The sequence below is a fragment of the Pithys albifrons genome, chromosome 17 (assembly GCF_047495875.1).
Source record: "Pithys albifrons albifrons isolate INPA30051 chromosome 17, PitAlb_v1, whole genome shotgun sequence".
NCBI classification, from domain to species: domain Eukaryota; kingdom Metazoa; phylum Chordata; class Aves; order Passeriformes; family Thamnophilidae; genus Pithys; species Pithys albifrons.
The window spans coordinates 4,062,587-4,082,005 of NC_092474.1; the positions used below are offsets into that span (position 1 = coordinate 4,062,587).

General features: G+C 40.8%; 1 protein-coding gene across 1 annotated transcript in view; it reads left to right on the forward strand.

The window, feature by feature from the left end:
* TMEM132D (transmembrane protein 132D) overlaps positions 1-19,419 on the forward strand; it is a 233,626-nt gene that overhangs the window by 137,404 nt on the left and 76,803 nt on the right. The window contains exon 4 of the mRNA XM_071571918.1: positions 9,687-9,870. Coding sequence (XP_071428019.1) covers positions 9,687-9,870 — 184 coding nt within the window. The remainder of the gene's footprint in view (positions 1-9,686; positions 9,871-19,419) is intronic.

Here is a 19,419-nt window from a genome sequence, read left to right on the forward strand (position 1 = left end):
TCTCTGGAAAACCATGTGAGAAAATTGAAAAGTTTCAAACTTATTCAAACACTGCAATTTGCCCTGCTTTGAGAAAGGCATTAGACCAGATGGCTCTCAGAGGTCTCTTCCAACCAAGATTACACTGTAATTCTCTGATTTAAAATACATTTCAGCCTAAAGCTCTTTCAGAAAGCTGCTGGTGGGGGAGGCAATGTAAATGTTCTCTCCTCAGTTTATTTTCCATGTTATTGCCTAAAAGTAAGAAAGAAAAGAGATTCTGGAGCTTCTTCTGATTTAATATTAAGAAAGCTGGGAAGCATTTATCTTTTAATTCTAGTCTTGGCAGACATTGAACATTTGGGTAAAGAAAACATTTTTATTTTTTTTGTCTTTTAGTTGAAAAGAACTTTACAGTTTGCAGATGTACAAGTTCAGCAGAAATACTTGCTGAATAGTTCACAGCAAAGGAAGTTCCTGTAGTTGAGGGTACTAATCTCATATATTGGATGTGCCTTGCAGGTGTCTCCAAATAAGCCACTAATTTTGAAATATATTGAAACCTTGAGTCTTGTGAAATGTAATGCTGCTTTTGTGTATAATTGCATTTTTTTAAGCAGTGTGGCCACTAAGAAGCAAGATATAAAATAGGGTGTGTTACAGATTTCACCTTGGAGACATCACTGGAGCAACATGCTAAGATATTGGATCTTCCCCTCGGGATTTAATACCACAATTAAATTTTTAAAAAATGAGTAGGGGGCATAATTTTAAAATAATTTTGAATTCCAAAGTTAAATGACTGAGATGGGCATCAAAAGAGCAGCTGATGTCTGAAGCATGGATGATGAAGCAGCAAAATGCTGCATTTTTGATGTAAATGTGAATACAGTAACTTAGCCTGGCAATGTATCACTTTTCAGGGACACTCACTTTAGAAGTAGCTTCTGAACCAGTTTCTCAAAGTTTTCAGGCTGGTGATTTTTTGCTTGAACTTTTCAATATATTATATTTGCCAGAAAAATAAAAATAAGCACTGTATTCAGTGGTACTCATGATAAGCTTATGTAAGAGGTTTATTGGGTGCTTATTGCAGAAGAACAGCAAGAGCAAGCAATGCTGAAAGGAAAGAACAGATGGAATTTGGGGAGTAAGACTTTTACTCCTCAGCACCTCATAGTCCCTTTGATTGCCTCTCCCCAGGACTGTGATGTGGAAATTGTTGCAGTAGACCCTTGACAGGCACTCTGAGGAAGGCAGAATTGAGGCTGTTTATACATATTTTGCATGTTCCATTTTGCAGGGGGGGAGTGCACCTCACAGAACCAGAGTCAATGACTGGATTACCTCTTTATTCAATATAATTTTACCTAACCATCATTAGGATAGTTTGAAAGGAAAGTATTAAGTCTGAGACTCAGGAAGTGCCTCTTGCAAGGGCTTCCCTTATGCTTCTGTGTGGTCATCATGGGGAATAAAGCCCTATTATATGTGCTAAGCAAAATTCTGCACCTCCTGGGAAGCTTTCCTGTATATGCAGAGGACTTTCTATATGGCTGCCTTTAAGGGTTAGATAATTACTGAAAAAGACTTCACCTGAACTCCTCCAGTCTCATCCCACATGTATCTATGCACAAGTGTAAATTTGCTGCTCATGTATATAAGGGTTTTTAGGTGGATAAATATTTGCAGGTTGAGGAAAGGATGTTGCTGCAGGGTGGTGTACTGGGCACAGAACTTGACCTCCTGATTTCCTACACTGGGATTACTCAACAGCAAATATTTGCAGCTCTGGCTCTGTTATTTTTTAGTATGAAAATTCTGGGCCTCCTTCCCTCAGATCAGTGCTATGTTTGTGTGAGTTCTCCCATTCAGAAAAAGGTTTCTTTCATTTTCAGGAGACTGAGACAGTGTGAACAGTCTGAGAAATTGTAATTGGAGTGGAAAACCTAAAGTTTGTTTTAGGATTGCTCAAGGTTGTTCTTGATTTAAAGGCTTAGGTCTGGGGGTTATGATGGAAGAGCCAAATTCCCATAGAGCTGCCAGTGCTGGGCAGACCAAGGGTATGGAGACCACACATCACTCTCATGTTTCCTGAACTCCTTGTTATTTGATTGAAGCCTTTGTCCTTGGTTTACCTACCTGTAAACTGACTGGTTTGTTATCTTCTTCCCATTTTATGCCTTCCTCAGTTAGGACAACCATCAGCACATTCTGAGGTTGTCTCACGTTATGCAGTCTGAGCCTTGGCTGGATCCTACAGAAACTTTACCAATTAATAATGAACCTTTGTGACTGTATGCCTGGTTTCCTCTTTTGCAGTTTTATCACACTTATATGTGAGTTTTCTTACATTTGCTGTTATTTTTATGCTGAGGACAATAAAAACAGCAGGTAGAGAAAGCCAGATTGACAGTGTATTTGCAGTGTTTTATTAGACTTTGTACTGTCAGTAAAACCATTTTTTTAGCCCTGCAATTCACTCCCACCCACATAGTAACTGTGGCTTTTCTGCTGTTGCCTCTTGATTGGGCTGCTTCCAAACTATTTGATGTTTACTGACTGCTGTGTTGAATAATTTATTGAATGATTATTAGACTGAATGTAATAAAGTCAATGTTGATTTACCATTCCCTTATCGTAATGTAGTAAATGATCACTGGGTTTGCTGTGTCAAGGGATGCTCAGTATCATGGTTCTGAACTGAACTGCTGACTTGGTGGGAAATTATCTTTTAAATTTATATTATGTTAAGAGGTTTGCTAATTTTTACTCATTTTTGAATGGTTTGAGTTATTTGGGAAAAGTGCTATCAACAGCTGGAAAATTGTGTAGTGAATAATTTATTTGACAACAGTAAAAAAAAAAGTCAAATAAATAATTCAGCAAATATTTCTCAACCAGCACTACTGATGTCAAGCTCCAGAGAGATGGATCAATTTTTTAAAATAACTTTATTACATGATTAGCAGACTCATTTTTTGGTGATTTTTCTTGCTGGTTGTTTCACTTCTTACATTGATTCCTAAAGAAAAATGACTTTTCAGCCTACCCATCACTGAATTTTTAATAGTAAGATGACAATGAATAAAATTAAATTTTAATGTACTGCTGTATGTATCACCTTATCTTGATGGATCAATGGTGATTAATGATCTTTGCTGTAACAGTGTTCTACAGACACTGGCTTTTTAGAATGCCCTCTCTGACCTTGGGAAGGGCTGAGCCCCAAACCTCACTTTCCTGTCCAAAATATTTCTTCCTTTTTATTATCTGTTTGGATTGGAACCAGGGGCTGAAGTGCAGAGTGTGGATACACTGACAGCAAACATATGGTGCAGGTATTGCACCATATTGTCTGAGTTTGGTTTAATAAAGTTTGAACTTTGGGGGTAAACTCAGACGTTTTATTTTCAGCTGCAGGGGAGGGGTGGGAATCCTGCTCTAGCCTTGCCAGCCACATCCACACCCACTCCATGGATTTGGGAGAGCAACTGAGTATGTTGAGCTCACATTCTGGAGCTGAGCCAGCTCCTCAGCTGGTGGAAAGCAATATCATGCTGTTATGCTTGTTTAAACCTGTTATGTTTAATGTCAATTCCTGCAATATTTGATTTTTTTATCTTAAATCCTAGTTGTGGGAATAAAACAGTTCACGGGAATTCTGCAATTGTTTTCCTGTGTAGAAGCTTTTGGAAAAAAAAGCAGAAAAATATTATTTGATGGCACTTTAGCTCAGAAGCCAGAAGGAAAAGTCAATCAGATTCATTAAAATAAAGAATGTCTCTTTGCCTGTAAGATTATTTTGAGGGCTTTTAGCTTATGTGAGATATGTATGTGAAACTGGTGAAAGGACTGCACCCCAGAGACATAAAGCTCCTAAAAACTGTTCATCCATAGGGGAATGCTTTCCTTAGCCTTGTCTTCTCATATTGTATCAGATATTCAAGTCCTGCCCAATGGAAGCAGAAATGTTTGTGTGCTTTGTTTTAGAGCAGACCTGCCCAGGAATCCTAAAGGCAGCATGTTTTGATTGCTGAGCCTAAAGGAAAATAAGCACAAAAAAAAAAAAGGCATAAAAAAGAGATTAACTGTGGCTGTGAAGTTTACACCCATGACATCTCTTGCAGAGGGATTTTTAAATCCCCACTGGCTGAAGGGGAAGAAGTTATCAGCCCTTCCAAAGCAATTGTGTTGTGTGGTGATGAGCCCCAAAGAAAAGCCCAAATCAATGAACCCACCATGGCACACACTGTTCCTTTCCCATTCTCTGCCTTTTATCCCTCAGGTGTCAGCATTCTGCTCTCCTTGCCAGTGATCCCCCATTCTTTACTTGCACATCCTATACACCTAATTCTGAGGATGCCATCAAACATGCCAAGCACAAGTAGTTTATTGCATTGCAAGTACCTGTTTATTCAGAAGAGATGTGATCTCTGTCTCTCCAGCAAATATGGAGAGGAATGCAAATGTCCCTCCCCTGCCACAACAGTTTGACTCACAGGTAAAGGCTTCTTAAAACAAATAAACAAACCCTCAGAAATGAAAGTGTTCTCTTCCATGAAAGCAGAGTTGGGGATATTTTTAAAGAATCTTTTAAGTCTTTTCTTGGTGAAGATAAACTGGAAGATTATCAGGATCCTTTCCTGAATACTTCAAATATGGGTGGATATATAAAAATTTATTCCTCCTGGTAAAGGAAATTTTTCTATTTCTCTCAGCGATATTTTTTTTCATAATTTCTTCTAGTTTCCTCTTTTTTTTTTCCCACACACCCAAAATCTGTTTAGGTGTGAAGACAGTATGTTCCTCAGTTTCTTTCTCCCAGGGGCATTGCCTAATGGATAAAGTCCACTTTATTTAAGGACTTTTGCCACTGCTGGAGATCTGCTGCTATAGGAAAGTGTAATGCCATGTGCTGTAGAGGAGCTCTAGGGTTGAGGAGAAATTATTAAGCAAAACCGAAGGAGGTACAAAAAAAAGCAAATATTCTGAAGGAAAGGTTGATTCCTTTGATTTCCCTTTGACTTCTTCAGTTTTGGTTAGGAAACAACTTCTGTTTAGTGTTGTTATTAAGAGTAATGGCTTACAGCTCCAAAAGAGATAAGCAGAAAAGGTTTGTGATAGTGAAATTGTTTATATTCTGGAAAAAATGCCATAGGAAAAGACTTTTTTAAAAAGAAGATTCTATATCAGAAATGAAATGTAAAAAAAAAAAAAAAAAGAGTTTTGCTACAAACAGTGGGTTTTTCCCGCTGCTCTTTGGTATCCATTTATTCTACATCTCATTTTGTTTTATGTTATTTCCTACCACAAAAGGAAGAAGGAATGTTTAGCACACATTGCCACTGCTGGGTGTGTGCAGGGGCAGGACAGATGACAGCAAGTCTCCAAACCTTCCTGCAGCCCAGCTGATAGACCTGCCAGTGGCTCACTTGGGGTTTTTATCTGCTGTGACAACACAGCGTATTGATCCAGCTTTTACCCAAAAAATTACTTTCTTTCTGAAATGCCACCTTATTCCACTTTGTGGTGTGTAAATCTTATCCCTCTTTTTATGGGAAAGTAATTTTCAGTTTAATTTTCTCTCCTGTAAAATGAGAGTCATGATTTTCCCAAACTCCCTCATGGGGTCAGTTGTGTTGCTGTCTCCTTTCTCTCGTGCTAAAACGCTTTTCCACTTGTCTCTGGAAACATTTCTTCCTTTTCTGAGCTCTGCTGTTCCACCTCTGGCTCTGGCTTGTGCAGTATTTCAGGCCACAGCCTCTTTTGGTACCCTGCAGGAGAAGTGTTGGCAACCTGGGTATGTTTGTGGAGATAGAAGAGAGTAAAATTACCTTCTTCCTCTTTTCCCCCAAAGGCTCTTTCATTAACATTCCTCTGATGCATCTTATTTTGCATATTCATGGCTTTAAGGCTTCTCCTGTCTGTTACATCCTTCTGAAGACAGTGATGAAACTTTATACATTTTATTATGAGAACATTAAATGCTGGTCATTTTTGGTGGCTTCAGAACAAATCCTGTGTTGTGAGCATTAACCAGAGATCAAAGTCATAGCACAGCCAGTGACATCAGCAGTAGCTGTTGTTGCATTTATAGGGTCTTGACAACTCTGTCCTGCAGGGCAGAGCATCCCAAGAGACCTGGAGAAGTGGCTGCTTCCTTCTCTAAAGAAATTTGACACAACAGCAGAGGTGTCAGCAGTTGCCAAGGGCTTTAGGACCAGATTCTCAGAGTTAAAAGGGACTCCCACCAGGCTGAAAGGACAGAAGAAAGGAATTTTTATACAAAAATCTTGCCTGAGTCAGGGATGTGTCAGAAGCAGCAGGTGCAGGATGGCCCTGTGGAGGTAGCAAATACTCCCCTAGAGATAGCACAGTTTCTCATTGTTCTTAATTTGTAAGAGCTGCTTGATCTCCTGTTAGGAAATGAGAGGCAGATTAAGAAATACGGTGCAAACCTGTTTGTGTTGTCCTGCCATTCCAATGTCCTCCCTTCCAGTGAACTTTTCCTGTTTTTTTTCTGTCTTCCTTGTCTTCAGATTGAACTGAGACCCTTTAAAAATGTGTCTATAAGGTGCACAGCTCAGCTCTGCTCACAGGGTTCTGCTTACAGGGAGAGTTTATTGGCATCACAATGAACCCCATTCCAGTTTAGTTCTCAGCTATAAACAGCAAGGCCTTGTGTGAAGGATTTGACTTTAAATTAGCACCAAGAGCCATTTTACTTTGACCACTCTTCAAGTCAGCTTGAATTGCTGTTGTGAACCTTGGGGTTTGTGCATCCTAAACTCTGTAACTGTGTAGCCTCCCACGTTGTACCTCACGCTGTTGCTTTACTTGTGCCAGCAATGATGGTTTTAGCTTTAGCAAAGACAAGCTGCCAACATGCTGCTGAATTATGGTGACCATAAGGTATATACCTACCTTGAGGAGGATGGGGCAGTGCATCATTTCAAGGAGCAGTGGCTGATTACCCCAGAAATACCCTTGTTGTACCAAGCAGCCTTGACTTTAACAGGAAAGCCACAAGTATTTTTATGTGACTGACCTCCACTGATGAATATTATTTGTTCAGATTTCTCCATTTATGTTTTTTGCCTGTGTTTTCTGAAAGGTAACTTTTTGGCTTCTCTGTTGGAAGATTTCAGTTACTGAATGCTCTTAGGAAGGCTGTAAATTTGGGACACAGACCCCTGGGATTTGCACCTGGGAGGATCGTCATAGCAAGTGATGAGTAAAGTAATTAAACAAAAGTTCCTGCCCTGGTGCTGGCAGCCTGGGTCTGATCATAGGTCATGCAATACTTTCACATTTTTTTAATACATCCTTAGTAGCAGTAATGAGATTCTTATTGATTTTTGTGGTGCTTTGTAATTTTGTCTTTTGGAGGTGTTTAGTATTTCTAAGAGGAACCAGTTCAAATAATTTCTATCAAAATCTCATTTGGTAGCAAAGTGGAGATTTTTTGCTTCAAGAAATGCTTCATTAAAATACCTGCTTTGAAGGAGAAATTAAAAGAAAGATTTCTGTGCCTTTGGGGTTCCTGTATTTGTGCCATGTGTGAGGTGTAGTTCATGCATATAAAGACTGTGCTCTGATTCTCCCTCCATATCCTTTCCACTGCATTTCACTCCCTCCTTTGTTTTAATCTGTCCTGATTACTTTACTCCTTTGCTCCTAATCTCCAACATAGCTGGAAAAGATTAAGCTGTTTGGGGTTTTTGGACAGTTTTTTGGTTGTTTTGTGGCACTGTGCCCCAGGTCCCCTCCCTGCAGTGGTCCCTCCCTGCTATTCCAGGACACAGCCTGGTGACAGCACCAGTTCTGCAGGGCCAGTGACTGGGAGGAGCAGACACCAAGGCAATAATGCAGGAAGGCACCCAGAATAGAATCACAAACCCAGGGCTCATTGTATGAAGATTCAATTAGCTCTTTAAACACAGAAACTGTGATAGAACATACTGTACAAACCAGGCTCACTGCCAGGTATTTATAGGCAGTGCATTGCCTGTTCCTGCTCATACAATTAAGGTAACTGAGATTCAATAGTCACAGCTGCATAAAGCAGCTTTCTGATCCTACCTAGGTCAGCATGAAATAAGACTGCATTCAGTGCTAGTTTAGAAATTGTGCTCTTTTATTTTTCCTGACATGAAGAAATGAGAAATGGAACACAATGTGTTCCATTTTGGATATACAGAGGCTTGTTTTAAATTCCATCCAGGAGGGAAAGGCCTCAGTGCATCCATTAAAATCCAAACCTTAAAGATGATCAGATTAACCTCTTCAAGCAGTAGCTTTGGATAAAGTACTGGATTTAGCCAGCATGATAGAAATCTCTGAGCATTTTGGGCAGAGCCTCAAACCGAGGCTCTTGTCATAACTGGTTTTCATAAATATATGCTTAGTTTTAGCTCTTTTTCCACATCAGCTGGGAAAACCTGCTGGGGTTTGGGTGCATTCTGGGATTCTACAACCAGTTGGTGAAATGTTTCCTCTCTTTAGTTGGCAGTCTCCAGCAAAAATGGTTTGTGACACTTCAGTGCTGTGCCAGTCTCTCTCTCCTGGAGGATTATCCCATGGAAAGAAATTCTGCTCCTTCCTTTCCCCACCACACACACACTGAAGATCAGTTCAGCAGTCGGTGCTTCAGAAGGAAAAGCACTGCCATTCCCATTGGCCTCTGGATTTCTGCATTTCTCAAGAACTTCACAGTTTTTTCTTGTCTCTCTCAATGCCACTGGCCTAGGGGAGCTCTCCTGGCCAAGATACACAACAGAACTTCACTGCATTGCTTTCCTTACAGTATCTGGTTTTATAAAAAGCTTTGTGGGAATTGCATCAATGAGCCCCTTCCCAATTCTCCCTCTTTACATTTCTGCTTTATGGCATTCACTTGCATGGACCATGGAACCTTAGGAAGGACAGAATGTAAAGCCAAAGTAGCACTGGTAAGGTGCCAGTAAACCCAGTGTTGCCAGAATATCACATCTAGTAACTCTTTGTTCTTCTCTAGTGTTTTCCACTCAAGGGTCCTGGCAGGATTGGCCAGTATTAAATAATCCAGTTTTGTAACTCTGCTCTATCACAACAAGCTCAATTATCTATAATTCCTAGTTTAGCAAAGGACAAAAGGAGCTTCACACAGACATTCACAGCAAGGTAGCAGTATAGCCAAAAATTAATTCCAAGTTTTCCAGTCCTCTGCTCCCTGCTGCCCTTGTTCACAGACCCCATCCTGAGCCTTGACCTTTCTTCCATGCCTCTCTTGTTTAAAAAGCAGAGAATACTTTTGATGCAGTGGTTTCCCATCTCAAGCAGTGATTCCCTTTAGATTTGTTCATGTGCTGCTTTACCAGGGAGGAAGTACAATGTGCTTGTCAAAGGGAGACCCTTGGGGTTAGTTTGGGCTGTAGTTTTAGCCTTTGCTTTGCCTTGATTGGGTTTTGTTTCTCCACCTGCAAAGTGGAGCAGTGCATAGTGATCCATGTCACAGTGTTACTAAGCCACTTGAATTGGTGGGAAATACCCTGAAATCTTAAGACAAGTGCAAATGATTAATTCGTTATTAAATCCATCATCCCACTAAATCCTCTCTTTGAAGGAGCTTTAATCCAATGTTATATTAATATAAAAGCAATCATATTGCTGGCTTCTCAGTTATGTGAATGGAACATTTCTTTTCCTTTCTTTGTTTCTTCCAGTGCTGATGGGCCTTCCTCTGAAATCATGCAGATTGATTTTGAAATTGAGGACCTGACTGACCTACCTGAGACCCAGCTCATCACATGGCAGGTCGAATATCCTGGAGATACAACATCTGATCTGGGAATCTCCAAGATCTACGTGAGCCAGAAGGATCTGGTAGGAGTCCTCCCTTTGGCTATGGTAAGGAATTGTTTGGCATTCTGCAGGTTTTTCCTATTGCTTTACAACTCTGGTGTCTGGCAGATGCAGATGATCTGCTGAAAGGGCAGGGAGGGACAGAAAGTTGGAGCACCTGCAGAAACAGATACTGATTTCTGAAGTTTGCTTCATTGTGTGGTGAAACCACTTGAGGAGAGACCACAGCTTCCCATGGAAGGCTGTGTCTTGGTCTTTCAGTGATACCCTGACTTTTGGAGGCAGAAGCTGAGGTCGTGGCATTCCCATTGCTCAGGACTCACTCTGGATGCAGGAGGTGGTGTGCTTGGACACTCAGGTCAATGTGGTGCATGTCTCACATGAGCCACAGGTACTCCTGTATCTTCCCAAATGGTAGTTTTCCCAGGTTTTGAATTCTGACTCCATATCCATCTGAGAGTGAGAGAAGAAATCAAATGAATAGTGTGATTTCTGAGGGATTTTTAATTGCCTGGGGAGTGCAAAACACACAAAATACAGTGTGTATCCACCTGTCTGTTCTACATAAATGCATTCTGAGAGTTTGCCCCATGGTCACAGTGCAAACCACAAGGCTTGAAAAATACCTGATTCTTTGGCCTCATTCTTATCTAAAAAAGCTGTTAGACCCCCAAATTCCAAGTGCAAACAGAAATTTTGTGCATTTTCTCTTCTCTTCCCTTTATATTTCTTCATCATTAGGGATGGCACATACCTGTGTAAGGTCTGGCTGTGCCCCATTTTTTTCTTAGGCAATCTGTTAGAAAATATTGACACATTTAATGCTGAAAGAAAAAAAAATCTATCTCAAAGCATTTAAAAAAATGTAACCTGGATGTTTGTCTAATGAAAGCAAGTTAATTATGCCATTATTGAAGACTGAAGGTGTTTTCTTACAGACTCACATAACTGGCTATTCTTGTTACTTACAGGAGTTCTGGAGTATAGAGGGTTAAAACTGTAGAGATGATCTGATTTACATAATCTGAGATGTTGAGGGGGTTTTATTCACTCCATACTTAATTGAGAAGATAAAAGATTTCTTTCCCAGTGGTTCTAACGGTGGCAGAAAACCAAAGATCTTCTCACACATGTCCATGATTGCTTTATTATCAAGTGATATAGTGGCAAAAAATAGCTCCTAAGAACAAAAATAGATTCTCCTGGCACTTACTACAAATCAACTCACTCTCTTAATTTCCATTAAAGATGAAAAAAACCCCAAAAAAACCAGCCCATATCCAGAAGCACAAAATTCTGTGCTCAAAAGTCACTTGAAGTCTATAAAGTTATCAGAGATGGCTTTTTGCAAGGCAACAGGTGTTGGGATAATGGGTGAGAGAGAAACCAAAGGTAAATGGCAGGGACCCCTGAATTACTGACAGACTGGGAATAGTTTTAACCTTCTTTGCATTAACTGGAGTGTCAGGGAGGAAACCCTGGGGTGTCCCAAATCTCCACACCTTTGTCGTTCTTTCTTTTGTTCTTAGGAAATGATGATTCAGGTGCAGACCTTTCAAAATGTCTAACTTAGATTAGTTTGGTGCTTCAGTTTTCCCTGTGCTCTTTGCAAAGCCAATTTGTAATTTGCAAATATCAAATAAAGAAAAAGTCTCTTTCTCCATTTAGAAAGAACCACAGTGAAAATAAGGCATTATATAATTTCTCTGTTTATGCAGACTGAGAGTAATTTGGGTTGGTTTTTTTCACTGGTTGTCTTAGCAGAATGTGTAATTTCATGTTTAGAAGCACCAAACAGGAAATACTCCTGAATATTTCAATTACAGGTTAATCTTTCAAAAGAACTATTTCAATGCTTTCACATTAGGCAGAGCTTTGTTTTGTTAATAGACTCACACATGCCACCTCTGCACCATCTTTCTATTCCATGCTCTTTTCTGCTTGCTATTGTTACAGATTCATAAATTGCAAAGCAGAAGATTGGTCAGTTTAGAGATTCCTGATTTCTTTTTTTTTGAGTCACCAAATGCTGCAACAAAAAGACTTTATATATATATTGGAGTTGGTAATTCAGCTTTCTTGTTGCCCAGAGAGGCTCAAACTTGCCTGGCACCAGGGCAGGCAGATTCCACTCGACCAAGGACCAGCAGGACAGGGTTCCTTCAAGTCTTATCAAACTCAGCTCCAGTCTGGGTGCTTGTTGAGCCCTGATTTTCCTTCTTCCTGAACACTTTGGGATAGCCCTTAGGTAGATTTATAATCTAGTCAGCATCAACCTAAAAAAATAACCTTATTATTTGAGAACTGAAATGGAAAGGAAAAAAGATGGGATTTGAGACTTGATTAATGGTGCAGTGGTGAGGGTGCAGTCTGCTTGGCACAGGCAAGAACTCTAAAGACAACCTTCCAACCATCACAGCCATATTTTAGCAGGCAAAAGTGGATGGTGAACTGTGAATTACTGACTTGTATCAGCAGCTGAGCTTCCATTGTCTCTCTGATTTTGGCCCATTATTTATTATCCTCAAGCAGTGCAACATCGGCCTCCAAGACAGCCAAGTGAGAGTTGAGACAGAGAGAGACTTAAATCAAATGTAGAAAAAAACCTCTAAGAGATTCCTGATTTATGACAGGCTTAAACAGAGTCAGTGACCGAAGTCCAGCTCATTACTTTGCAACAAACAGGTTGCAGAGAAGGCAAAGAATTATTCCTTCTTGACCCTCTCAAGGAGCCCCAGCATGATGAGCTGTCCCTGCACTCGGCTCTGTTCCTGCACAGGAAAAGCTGCTGTGGTGCACATCAGACTAACCAATTTTTAAGCTGCAAAGGAAGGGGGTTCAAACAAACTAGGGTGAGCTGTTAGGAAGAAAGATCCTATTATCCTTCATCTCATGGAGAGGATAGTGTGGGAGCAAAACAACCTTTAAAACCAGTGCAACCATTTTTGCAGTGTCACCACAGCTGATACTGTATGAGACACAAGGGGAACATTTATTTCACCAGGTCAGGTTTCTAAACTAGCTGTAAAGAGTAAATGTCTCATATGTTGATCAGAAATAGTTTTCAATGTAACAAACTTTATGTTTCATATGATATTTTGTTAAAAGATCTGTCTTGGTATATCCTGAAAGTCAATCAAAGCAAGGTTGGCCTTAAACCCAGTCTTACATCTAGATGAACCTGCTCTTATCCTCAGACCCATTAGAGACATTTTGGCTTGTGAGTTATGGCAGTCATATTAAATAAATTGTATCCAAAACCTGAACATCAATTTAACATTTTACCTTTTAGATAATTTATTGTTTCAACTTGCTCCTGATGTTCTTTCTAAAAATTTCATGAATATGTTGACAGGAAGTAAACTGTTCTACATACCATCAGCATAAGAAGCTGTATAAATAGACCAGATAAATAAATAAAATCAATTGCTGCAGCAAAGAGCCTATCTATTATATAGGAAGCTTTTCTGTATTAAAATTATTTCTAATAATTACAGGGATCAGCTGTCAAGGCAATGCCAGTCACTGCTGGATTTTAAAAATGCTTAGGGTATTAATGACCTTATAAATATATGTATCTAAAACATTTAATTTTTAGCTAGTGCTGTTTTGTCCTGTTGGAGACTGGATGTGTCGCTCAGAATTAGCTACCAGAGTTCTCAGTGCTGCACAAACATGTACTTAATTATAGCCTCACCCTGAAGAACTCTGAAACCAAGCAGAGAAGACTAATGATAAAAACAGACAGAAAATACTGTTCTATATCTGTATCTTATCTATACCCTCTATATTCCATAGAAGAGGGATGGGCAGTGTGCTGAAGTTGCTCCTGAAGTCACCAGACTGTCTCCTCTTAGTCCAGGGTTCACCTTGGCCCTTTTCCCCCTGACAGGAGATGTGATGGGTGGGTCATGGGCCCTGGAGCACAGACCTAGTTGTGCAAACGCTGTCGTTGCTGGAGCTCCAAAGCTGGTGTGGCTGTCCCTGCCTCTCCTTGGGCCCCTCCTCTGCTCTGGTGCCACTCCTCAGGTGGGCAGGGTGCTGCTGTTCTCTGTTGGGAGCCGCTCAGGAGCACAGTGAGGTCTGTGCTGGGATGGTGCAATTGGATGTTGGAGGCTGGTGGAGCCTTCTCTCTGCTCTCCCCCATCCAATCTGACAGTCAGGGTGCTTTTGGATGCCATCAGTGCTTTTCTGTGGGAGAGCTGAAACGGGAATCTCCACCCATGTGTGTGATACAGATGAACAGATTGATTACAGGGGGGATCTGCTTTTGGCTGTGACTGTTTTGTGTTCAGGAGAGCTGAGGCCAGAAGTGCTGGATCACATCAGCCAGAATACCCTGTCCTGCTCAACTTCAGTGAGTGAATATTTCCTCAGAATTTCACTGACAGCTATATGAAAAAGCAAAAGATGTCTAGAGAGTAGATAAAAGCTTTTACCTTCCTAATTCATAGCTTTTAAATTGCAATTACAGTGTTCGGCAGGTTTTCAAATATTTAATTAAAATGTTACCCAATTCTGAAAGGGAGCCTTTTTAAATCAAAATGATTAGTGAATCACAGATGAAATCTACTCAAAAGAAAGGGACAAACCTTTGGTTCATTGTGATATTGCCAACAACCATTTTCTTTTCCTAATTATATCCTATTGCTTCCTGAAATTAGATAGGTTAAGGTCTTAGAATTTTGTATCATAAAACAGACTTTCCATTCTCCCAGTAACGTCTCAGCACCTACAGTTCTGATTTTGATTCACCCTTTTTGAGAACAGATATCCAAGATGACAACCAGATACCAGATAATCTCTTTTGCTGATGTTGCTGCCTAAGTTTTTATGCCCTGGAAATGTTTTTTTTCTCCATCTCTAATGATACATACAAAGGTTTGGTTCTGGTTAATGGGAGTTTTTGTTTAGTTGGTCAGGGATTGTTCTGTACCATGACATATATTTATATGTGACTCAATATTATGTCCAGAACTTTTTGTCATTCTGTTTTTTTCAGGCTGAAGATCTCTTACCTGATGATTGAAATTCTTGCTGTCAGTCCCCATGATGTGTGACTGCAATTAATTCAATTTCTTTTTTTCTGAATCTTTGGTTTTATCTAGTGCTTCTTATTTAATAGTTCACACTTTGTATTGACAGTGCCTCCCAAACTGATAGTATTTGCAGATTTTGGTGGTAGTCTGTTCCAAGGTCATTATTGACAGCAATTAAAAAAAAATAACAACCTGTCCCTGAGTTATTTCTGGGATATTTTATCAGTCTGATTCTGGAATACTGTCATATCAGTTCAGAGGAACAATTAGTCTTACTGGCTGTGGGTCTCAGCTTTGCCTGGATCCAGAAACCTGCTCTCTGGATTGGGTTTCTGTGTTCAGGCAACTTCCACTGGAAGGACTTCATATTCCAAAGCTCGTTAATCAGACTTTATGCAATTCATGAGTCAGATTAGATTCTGTTTCACATCCTGATAACTGTAGTGAGCCTGTACAGCTAATAGAAGAAAATGTTTCATCAAGTTAACACATAAGAATCTGTTATGCTTCAGAAACTAATTGAATCTAAGCTACAAGACATTTTCCCCATATGTAGATGCCAATTATTTATGCTTTTTTCAGAACTCATGGTATTGGCACCTGTCTATACCCAAATGATAGACCAGGCAGCTGAATAGTCCCCTGGGGTGTGACAGTTCTGGTATTCCCTTGTGTCTGTGCTCAAGAAGTACACTCAGTTGCAGCAGGGCTAATGTTTAGGGTTCATTTTCCAATTAGAATTGTCTGCAAGAGTGGCTTGGTTTGGTCTTCAAGCTCCTGTCATTATTGCTGTGACACTAAACACTGGCCTTGCTCTGGCAGGCTCCTATTGTCCCACTACCAACACAGTGACAGATGTGCGAGTCAAGAGCACACAGCACTTGGTTTGTATACAGAGAATGAAATGAGGAAATAATACAAGCACTTGGCAATCAAGCACGTCTTATCTCCAGAATCCAACAAATGCCATATTCTTTGGATTTTTTCCTTCAAGAATTAATGATGACCCTGGGGTCCTTAGCATTTGAAATAACAAGCAATAGCTCTTTCCTTGCACAATTAGACATTTCCTTGACGTGTGGAGCATGCAGTGAAAGAGGAACTGTGTTCATTTCAAGATCATACAGACGTTTGGCTGCTTAAATTCCCAAGCAGCCAAAACCATAGAGCAGGTCTTTCTGTTTAATCCAATTCTTAATCTGCCAGAAGTTACTGCAGGCTGATGGGAAAGGATCTTGATGATGCTGTTGTTAAAGACAAGAGGTTAGGAATGCCGGGTTTGTCTCTGGAGCTGCTGGCTGACTAATGCTGTAATCACCTGTAACAACAGCAAGCAACAGTCACCCGGTTTTCGTGTGAGTGGGGCAGTGAGTAATGAGGGCTGGGACTGGCTGCAGGCAAAGCTGCTGACAGACACACAGCTTGATGGGGAACACTGAAAACTGGGCTCCCTGGAGAGGCAGGAACAAACATAAGGATATTTTTCTTACGAATTAATGCCCAGGAAAAATGGCTTTGCATAACAACTGCTGTGCTTTCGTGAGTGTGAGTTACATATGTTTTTCTTGATGAGACACGTGCAGTTGGACTGGGTTTGAAATGAGGCCAATCCTTCACCCTGACAATCTGTTTGTGTTCCTTTGGATCTGCATGGTGGTACAGAGCATAGAAGGGCCAGGAAAACACAGCAGATCCGAATTTAGAGCAGGTTTCACCAGAACTTGTTCCTGCTTTATGTCAGTGGACACAAAATTTAAAAGTCCTGGCCTGTTTTAGCACTGCTGTCAAACCACTGGTATTAAAAATGTTGTGAGTTTAAAACAGAAATAATTTGGTGGTGAGTCGAGTTTTCAGAATGATGGTCTCATGATTATTTTATAATTTGATAATTTTTGTGCAGCCAGTCTCAGCCACCTGAAAGGGACCTCATTTTCAGTAGACAAGTGCTTTGAATGGTTTACAAGTCAGGCTACCTTAAGATGCCTCACACCTATTGTCCAGAATGACCAGTATTCACTGAAAATATTGTACCACCTATTTTGGATTGCTTTTCAATACCTTTATATCTTTTATGTTAATCAGACTCAATCAATATTAAATTTCAAAGGGGGTTTTTTTCTGGAAAAAGCCAAGCAAGGGATGGCAATGGCTTAATTTTATTGAAATACAGTCAGATTGAGTTTATAGAAAACAAATTACTGCCTTCTGTTCCTCTTTTGTTTCATGTCTGGTTTCCCTTACAGGATTTCGTAACACAACACTACCTTACAATACAGTAGCAAATATTGCAAAATAGTCTTTAATGGTGAGTGCTAAATTGTTTTCACTGAAATGCAAAATATCACAGAAGGTTTTCTGCTATGCTCAGATTTGGCACATCAGGATCCAGAATTTACCTTAAGACCATTCCTTTAAATAGATATTCATTGAGGTGTCATTGCACCCCTTCCCTCTTGCTGGGAGTCTTTCTAGAGAGTTGTCAGTCCCAGAGCAGCTGAGGTTGAAGGGAGCTCCAGCTGTTCATTGGTCCCATGTCCTCTCAAAGTGGTGGTTGCTCTGAGCTTGTTCCACTTGAGACTTGTACACCTCCACAGGAGGAGATCCACATTCTCTCTGGGCAAACTGTCTCGGTATTGGATCATCTTCATGGTAGTATTTTTTCTATGTGTCTAATGGAATTTCCCATGTTCTAACTCATGTCCTGCACCTCTCATCCTATTGCTGTACAAGCCTGGAACAGTCTGGCTTCATCTTCTCTGTGTCCTCTCATCAGGTGGCCGTAGAAGGCAGGAATTTCTCCCATTTCCATGTCTTCTGAAGGCTGAGCAGGCCCAGCTCTCTCTGTGTCCTTTGTCTGCTCCAGCCTCGAACAGCTCAGCTTGGTGGCCCTGTACTGGCCTTGCTCCAGTGCCTCAATATCCTTGGCTTCAGCTGTGGTCTCTGTTGGCTTCCCACCTCTTAATTGATGTGGTTATGAAAAGATTCTTCCCTCTTGGCATAATGAAGGGGATGCTGCCTTAATTGGTTCCCTTCAGATTAGTGATTTGAATAAAACATTGCTGAGAGAGAGGCAGAGTATTTCTCCCTGCTGAAGTGGATCATCACCACTGTGGTGTTGCTGGAGCAGAGCAGGAGGGTATCACTCTTTTCAGCTTCTTGAAATTATTTTTAGATGTGTTTTATGATTTTGAGGTACCATTTGGGGGTCAGGGGGCTTCATTTTTTTCTTTTTTTCCCCTTCCTTCTAAGGATTTAAGCTTCTGAAATTATTTATTTACAAGCCATGAAAATCTCCCCAAAATGGATTTTAACAAGTGTGTAATTGGATAATTTGACAACTGGTAAGCTGAAACTCTAGAGATCAGGAATTACACTTCACTGCAGAATAGTCATTCTTCCTGTAGAATTAATTAGATTTCCTCTAGATTACAAGTAGTAAGTAGAGTAGTCAATTAAGAGAATTATTCTCTGACTTTCCCATCTTTCTTTTAATTGCCAGCCAGTGGTATTAAGAATTCTTTTCTCTATGTGAAATGTCCTCAAAGGCAGAATGCCAGAAAGAGGAAGAGGGACAGTGGTTTAAACCCAGGATTCAGAAGAACTGACCTCTGGCTTTCTGTGCAACTTTGACTCACCTTCTGAGGCACTGATGGTCCACTGAGCCTGAGAGCTGCTGGGTCCACAGGAGGCAGGCAGCAAATGAAGACAGGTTACTGATCAGTTGAGAGCAGTGTTGGTCAGCACCATTGCTAAGTCAAGCCCACCTACTCCACTCCCAGCTGGGTCAGTACAAAGGCCTGTGGAGCTGCTGCAGAGCTGGGCTGAATATCACCATTGCTTTTTTTATTGAGTCATTCCAGACCCAGCTTGGTTCCCCAGTTCCCTTCATCCCCTGCCCATGCAAAAGCAACATTGACATGATCTAAGAAGGGGTTATAAAAGTGGAGGCAGAAGCCACTTGAGGCAGGATGGCTCTGGCAGTGAGAGCTGCAGGAGCAAAGAGTGGCAGCAGCCTGAAAGATCTGGAGGGAGCTTAAGTCTTTGTTGTGCATGGACATGGACAGGGCATGGAGGGTGGAATAGGGTGGGAATGGCTTTGCAAAGGAGGCCTGGGGCACACAGGCAGTGGAGGGGTTGCCTTGGTGGCTTTGTGTAGTCTTAGGGCCGTGGTAAATGAATTGGACAAACCGGATTTATGTGCAGGATGTTTCAGAACCTGCAAGCAAATGCATAAGGAGATCTTTGGTCTTGGACTTCCTTTCTGCTTTCAGCCTGGCTGTCAGATGACTTTCTGTGGAGGATAACAAACAGCAGAGGAGGGCTTGCAGGGGGAATAATTCTGTTCAGGCAGGAAGGGATAAAGCAGAGCAGACAACTGTGATTCAGATGGATGTCTGAGTCATACATTGTACCTCCCGAGGCTCTTTCTGGTATCAGGCACCTTACACTGTGCCTGGGGAGAAATTTAGTCTGTGGCCTGTGTAGAGGTATATTTTTAGGTGGTACTAAGTGTTGTCAGGAGGAGCAACACGATCACAGGGCCTCCAGAAGGGTG